Raw genomic sequence first — 7,674 nt, forward strand, 5'->3', positions numbered from 1 at the left:
TAGGGTCAATAACCTTTTTATTTGACCCACTTTTAATTTGCACGTGTACGTGTGCATAGTCTAGGAGCCAGATAGGGTGCCGTGGCCAACCAGAGTGCCACGGCTGCAAACAACTTATTCGTAGTATTTTGAGCTCCTGAATCCAAAAAACTTGGTCAAAAAGCCTTAAAGTGGTCAGTTTAATTGTTATCGACAAATTAAATGTTTAAATGTCTGTAAAAAGTTTATTTTTATAGTTAGTAAACGGAACCCTATCTGGCTCCTAGACTAATACGAACTGTAGTAGGATCGTATTCCATGCAAAGTAGAGCAAAAAGTTGTCGGTCTTTTATGAAAGGAAAATTGAATGTAATGAATAGGGATGATTGTTTTCGAATGTACGGTTATTACAATTTATCATTTTTAATATTATTAACGTTTTAACGTTTTATAATTTATTATGTTAAATAATACACAGTTTTAGTACTTCAATTTATTATTCAATATGCAATTGCGTATAAAGAAAGTTTACATAATAAATACGAGTATAAACTTTAGTGTACATATAAACTTTGGTGTAACCTAGGTAGGTCCTTATTGTTTTTGAGAAAGTAATATGTTTTTTACCTGTTTAAAATGTCAGCACGAGTAAAACAGCGTTCATCCGTACAGCGCACTTTGTTTTAAAAATAAAAATAAAGTTAGGGTCTGCTTCACTTCGATTCAGGAACCAACTGCAAAATTCAAGACGATTGGGGAAATCAGCCGGTTCTAAAGCTTGAACTTTTTGAAAATGGTACGGGTTGAGTGAATTATCGCGCAATATCCGCCAAACTTTGGTTTGTGATATCTCCAGTCGTCTTGAAATTGTTCTTGTGGAAATAGTAGGCTGCTCCTCGACTAAATTTAAAACAGCCTCTATCGCATTTGAGTCAATTTGTCGATGTCCTGCACGTTCGCTGCGCTGTATGGTATGATAGATGCAGTTGGAAAAATGCGGGAGATATGGAAGGTGGTAGATTTGAATAAACGCTTCAAATTGTTAATGGTTTTGTAACCGCGTGTAGTGTATTTTGTATATTCAGGTATTTAGTAGTGTGCCGACATTTTTTATTTGATAAAATACGTGCCTACAAACAGGTAACTACCTCTGCTTTATTTATTTTCTTTTAACGAAAGTTGACTTCGAGAAGTCAGGCTTGTTAAAACATTCTGCACTAAGTTAATGTATTAACTTGTTAACATTATTTATAATAAAATGCAGCATGCACCTTTATTTACTTGAATACATTTAACGCGGAACGGGGAACCCATAGTAAATGTGATGTGAACTTGGCAACGCTGTTCGCTTCAGTCGACAACTGTTCGTGACATTACGTTACAAAATTTTCCGAGCATCCGAGCATATGGCAGGACCGCCCTCTTAGCGGGAGTTATGGGTTGATTTCCTTCATTTTTAAAAGTCGAGTAAAATTTTTTTTCCGATTTCCTGTCTTTATTAAGCCTTCCAAATACGTGATTAAAATTAATGACATTATGACTGAATCACCCTGTATACAGGGTGATTCAGTCATAAGGTCATTAATTTTAAGAGCAGATAGAGAAAAATGAGTATAATACGATGACGTGATTAAAAAAAATTAAATGCATATTTAAGCTGAAAAAAAATATTTTCAAATCATTATTTAACCCCCTTTTCAGGCTGTTACTGATCGGCTGTCATCAGCCGGCTACGATATGATGCAATGTTGTTATATTTATATATTTTCGCACATATAAAGACTATAAATAAACGGTTTACTCACGTCAGCCAATAATAATTTAAAATGCTATACATTATTTTTTTATAATTATGCAATCAACATATTAAATTGTTATTGTTGCCCAGCAAGAACCTTGAGGAGGTCTGAGCATGACTTGCCAAAAATCATTTTTTATTAACATCATAGTGATAATTTTTTAATTTGCTGTAAGCCTTCTACTAAAAATTGAAAGTAACGCGGCCCATTCAGATGTACAGGTAGAAAATGCGGCCCAATTAAACGATCGCCATATACTCCTATCCATACATTGACACCCAACCTCCTTTGAAAGCTAAACCGACGAGTAGTGTGCGGGTTTTCATGTGACCAAATGTGACTATTATGGCTGCAAAGAAATTAGCTCTGTTTCACTTTAAATAAAATTTAATATTGAAATTACAAAACCCCAAGAGTTCAAATAATTTAAATTTCATTTCATAACCATTTCAATTTCATTACAGAAATAATGACATAAAAAACCAACACTCACTAGATAAATTATAAAGAGAGGGTGAAATGTATGTAGTATTTAAATATTGACTGTAAGTAATAGAAGATAAAAATACAATCGGACGGAGACAAATAAACAACTCGGTACGTATTTCCGACCTAGGTCAACCTGTGTCGAGTTCAATAACCTTCTAATTTGCACGTGTGCACTTTAGTAGGATCGTATTCCATGCAAAGTAGAGCAAAAAGTTGTCCCTCTTTTATCAAAGGAAAATCGTGTCATCAATGAATAGGGATGATTGTTTTCGAATGTACGGTTATTACAATTTATCATTTTTATTATTAACGTTTTCACGTTTTATAATTTATTATGTTAAATAATACACAGTTTTAGTATTTCAGTTGTTTATTCAATATGCAGTTGCGTATAACCAAAGTTTACATAATAAATGTAAACTTTAGTGTAAATCTAAACTTTGGTGTAACCTAGGTAGGCACTTATTGTTTTTGAGAAAGCAATACTTATGTTTTTTACCTGTTTAAAATACCAGCACCAGTAAAACAGCATTCATCCGTCCAGAGCACTTTGTTAATAAAGTTCTGCTACACTTAGGAACCAATTGCAAAATTCAAGACGATTGGGGAAATCAGCTGCTTCTAAAGCTTGAACTTTTTGAAAATGTGTTATGTTAACTCCTTTGCGGGAAAAATGCGGGAGATATGAAGGGTGGTAGATTTGAATAAACGCTAGTGTGCCGACTTTTTTTATTTAATAAAATACAGTGTGCCTACAAACATCTTCCGAGCATCCGGGCATCTGGCAGGGCCGCCTTCTTAGCGGGAGTTATGGGTTGATTTCCTTCATTTTTAAAAGTCGAGTAAAAAATTTTTTTTCCGATTTTCTGTCTTTATTAAGTCTTCCGAATACGTGATTAAAATTAATGACATTATGACTGAATCACCCTGTATATATACAGGGTATCTCACGGTGACGGCCCATTAGAATTATTTCAGAGATTACTTCGACTTGAATTTTGAAAATTTGGGATACCGGGTTTTCGGGCATGCCCTTCTCGACTAATTAATTAATTAATGGCGTCCACATATCACTTCCGGTTATACCGGAAGTCACCATCAACTAGCTTGTTTTAAATGGAACACCCTATATATTATTGCAATTTAGGATTCTACGTGTTATTTTTGGTGGACTTTTACGAAGTTTCCCTATTCCTAAAATTAACCGTTTTCGAGATATTTAATTTTTTTCAAAAAAATGGAGACAAACAGTGACTAGCTTCAAACCATGTGTATTTTATAGTAAGAAAGATAAAGCAACAATATTTATTGGGGGGATAGCTAGACCCCTAAGCTTCCCATCTATACTTTCAAATTGGCTTAACTGCATACAGGGTGCTAGAAATTTAATGCCGAGTTTAGTTAACACGTTCGCCACGGATGTAAAATATTACAGTTTAATTTAATACGCATTTCGGGTCCCTGGCGTCCCGAAGACTCCTACTAAATTTTTCATATTTATTGAAATTTTACCATTGTTTTCTATTAATTTTGGTAAAACTTCTTTATTACTTGTTAAATTAAAGTCGCTTTATCTAAGTTCTTCATAGGGACAGTTAGTTTTTACAACTAGCGAAGTTATGATTCCTTATATTTATACACCTTGCAAGACAATATCACAGTTAATCTAAGAGCATTTGCAAGTTTTCTCTTCAGAAGAAAAGAGCATTGGTATCAAAAAAAAGTAATTTAGAATTGTATGTACTTTATTCGAGTAGTCTAGATGCAAAATCTGCTATTTCCATGTAAATTCCATGCTGAATCGAGCAAAGGACGAAAAACTGTTTACAATTTACTAAATAATAATATGTATCTCTATCCCGCATTTTTGCAATTTAGTTCAGACATTACAATGTCTTACTGTTATGAATTACTAAAAAATAAAAAATATTAGAAATTATTTTAAAATTGAATAATTTTAATGTTTTTTTCTGCTTAAATTCGTTGGTGTTTTTTTATTCATTCGTCCATGGTGACTGATTTAAAAGTAATAAAACGAAACCGTTAGAAATGCTACAGGAAATAAAAGACGAAAAAGTTTAGTTAAAGGTTTTTCTGTAATATTTAGCTTGAAATAATAATAACTAAAAAAATAAACTAAAAAATATACTCATGAGCACTAAATGTCAGTTCTTGTGAAATTCGTTGAAACAGTCCAAACAGTAACCGGGATTACCATCGCATCCATTACAAAAACTGATCACTTTCCTAGTTTTTCTGTCAGCTTCAACGCTCGACAATATTGCTCTCAACTTCTTATAGCAACCTACACATTTCTTCCGTGATTTACGACCTGAGCCTTCTGGCTTGACAAAAGTATGTACGGATTTCTTAGGTCCCTTTTCCTTTGTACATTTTCTCTGAGTTAATGAAGTTGCTAAAGCTTTTCTAAACTCCAACACTGAAATTTTAGAGTTTGTAGCTTTTTTGTATACAACCCATGCGTTGACAACAGACGTACCAAATAATAGCTCAAAAGCTACTTTTCGATACCATTTTAGGGATTTTCTCAAGACGGTGAAGTATGAGGACATTTGGTCACTGAGATCTACTCCTTTTTTGGCATTGTTGTAATCTAAGACGGCTTGTGGCTTTTTTACTGTATCTTTGTTTCTATTTTTCTTTCCAGTTTCAACAAGTTTGTCAGTATGCAGAGGATTCGAAGTTATCATCATCACCGGCCTCTTATCCATCCATTTAATGACTCTCAGCTTGTGATATTCTTGTCCATATACCTCACATTTTTTTAGTTTTTTGGAAAATGATTTGGGTATCCCCTTTCTATTAGAACCTAGAGTACCACAATACATCATTTTCCTTCCGTATAGTGTTTTCACTAATGGTACAGTGGAGTAGAAATTATCTGCATATAATATTCTTCCTTCACGTTCATCGAGACTTTCCAGTAGTTTATACACGATAAACTCAGCATGTGGAAATTCATGTGTAGTAGTGCCTTTACCAGTATAAATTATGAAATTATGCGTATAGCCCTCTAATGTACACAGTTTATAAATTTTTACGCCGTATTTATGCGTCTTATTAGGTATGCACTGGCGAAAAACTAACCTCCCCCTGAAAGGGATCATACTCTCATCAATTACAATTTCTTTTCCTGGCATAAGAACGTCCCTGAATCTGGACGACAACATATTTATAAGAGGTTGGATTTTATATAGTCGATTACTTCCGCTCAGGAAAGTATTGTCTGCAAAATGTAAATATTTCAAAATCGTCATAAAACGATCACGAGGCATGATCGATGAAACAAATTTATTGGCAAATATTTCGTCTTTTGACCAATACAGATGGAGAGCTGGTAAAGGCACTAACCCCATAGCTATTACAATGGCGAAAAAATCTCTCAACTCTTCCGTATCTGTATCCGTCCATGAATTATTATTTACTTGATTCTTCTGTGACTGAGCTGCGTACCTATTAGTTTCGAAATATATCATGCGGATAATTTCGTCAGAGACAAATAAGTTATATGCGTCAATGGGTTCCTTAATTTCAGTGTAGTCAACATTTATCACGGACGTTGATTGCCCTTGGAATTTATATTCTGCAGTAATTTCTTGAATATCTTTCCAGATTTCATCTATTTCATTTTCTTCTTCGCAATCGAATTCCCCTGCATTCGTATTACTTGTTGTAAAACTAAAATCTACTTCGTCCTCTGAAACAGCTGAGTCATCTGATGATGTAGAAGGTAAGTATGTTCGATCAGCTACAGAATCGTCACTAGAGAAAGGTTCGTTCGTTTCGTCAGAAAAATAGTACTCATTTCTATCATCTTGCTTTCTCTCATTAGAAAAAAGTATGGTACTTGATAGCTTTTCAGAATCTTTTTTATGACCTAAAGATACAGTTTCAGTCATATCATTCTGAATAGTTTGGTCAACAAGTGAAGCTGGAACAGTGGGAACATCTTCTAGTGGTACTATAACAGTCCCACCCGTTAAATCCTGATACGGCAGATCTTGACCACCATGACATACTACTTGTGCAGAGGTATTATGAAGCGTACTTACAGAACTTGTTTCAGAACCGTCATAGTCCACTAAGCTGGTTACAGTGCTAGAAGCACGTGGGATATCTTGCGCCTGGTTTACGTTAGCTTTCTTGGCTAGTTGCAGAATTTTCATCGTTCTGTCATTGTTGATTATATGTTTTATCTAAACTGATTATTTGCTATTATAAAAACAGTAACCTACAGAAAGTACGTATTCTTACCTCATGAATAAGCACAACCCCCGGTGGTACGAAGCGTTCATAGATAATAAAGTATTACCACCACACGGTTCGTGACTCCCGCGGTACGAAACTTATAAACACCGCCCTCCAATCGGGTATTTGAATTGGTAAAGACTGCTACAAGATTCGGCACAGTACGACCAATATCGCCAAAGTTAGACCAACTGCAAGTTGCATAAAATTTGGCTTTTAGCGCTCTCGTCAGAGAGATACACGGTGGTTCGTACCGCCTGGGGTACGAATCGTGGTGAACGTGTTAACTTCAAATCTTCATAAGTCGTTTTTTTTAAAAGGAACACCCTGTATGTTTTTCTATATTCTGATACACAATTTTATTCTTTTTCGAACGGTACCAGGGTTCCCTATACTTATCTCTTCTAGTTTTAAGTTATCTACTATCTTTTGTGTAATTACCTAAAATCATGCAATATTTTGCGAGGATAGCTGTGGAATTTTTAGTAAAACTTCAAAACAAACAACTAAACTGTCACCAGTTATTATTTATTATTATTATTATTCATTATTATTTATTTATTATTTATTTTATTATTATTTATTATTAGTCATTATTATTTTGTTATCAGTTTATTATTATTTATTCACAGATGTTGCAATGGGATTCTAAGCAGAAGATTTACAGTTTTTAATGAGACATATCCCAATTTTCCACCAATGAGCAGAATAAAGTTAAGAAAAATTCTAAAAAATCAACTTCATACATAGAAATACACAAATTTAATTATGTATGTTGATAATAATAATGCACTAAGATAAAAAATTAATGACATTATCACTGAATCGCCCTTTATACAGGCTGTTACTATAAGAGGACCACTCCTATATATCTCGCTTAATACACGATGTACAGGGTGGGCAAATAAGCGAGGTAAGCGGCTGTATCTCAGAAACTAGTGATCGTAGAGAGCTACGGTAAAAAATTTTATAGGTAAAGTGGGCAAGGGAAAATGCTGGAAATTATTTTCAAGTTTCCAAGATGGCCGCCAGTGGGCGTTTCCACCATATTGAATTACATAAAGTTACGTTTCTCACGATTTTCCCCAATGAATGTAACAAAAAAGTATTTGCGTTTTAATGTTAACTTAAAGTCGAA

General features: G+C 34.1%; 1 protein-coding gene across 1 annotated transcript; it reads right to left on the reverse strand.

The window, feature by feature from the left end:
• Positions 1 to 4,432: 4,432 nt before the first annotated feature.
• LOC108912321 (piggyBac transposable element-derived protein 4) lies at positions 4,433 to 6,454 on the reverse strand. Its single transcript, XM_018717526.1, has one exon. The coding sequence runs from the start codon at positions 6,452 to 6,454 to the stop codon at positions 4,433 to 4,435; it is 2,022 nt and encodes a 673-aa protein (XP_018573042.1).
• Positions 6,455 to 7,674: the final 1,220 nt, after the last annotated feature.

The sequence above is a fragment of the Anoplophora glabripennis genome, unplaced genomic scaffold (assembly GCF_000390285.2).
Source record: "Anoplophora glabripennis isolate ALB-LARVAE unplaced genomic scaffold, Agla_2.0 scaffold1011, whole genome shotgun sequence".
In the NCBI taxonomy this organism is placed as follows: Eukaryota; Metazoa; Arthropoda; class Insecta; order Coleoptera; family Cerambycidae; genus Anoplophora; species Anoplophora glabripennis.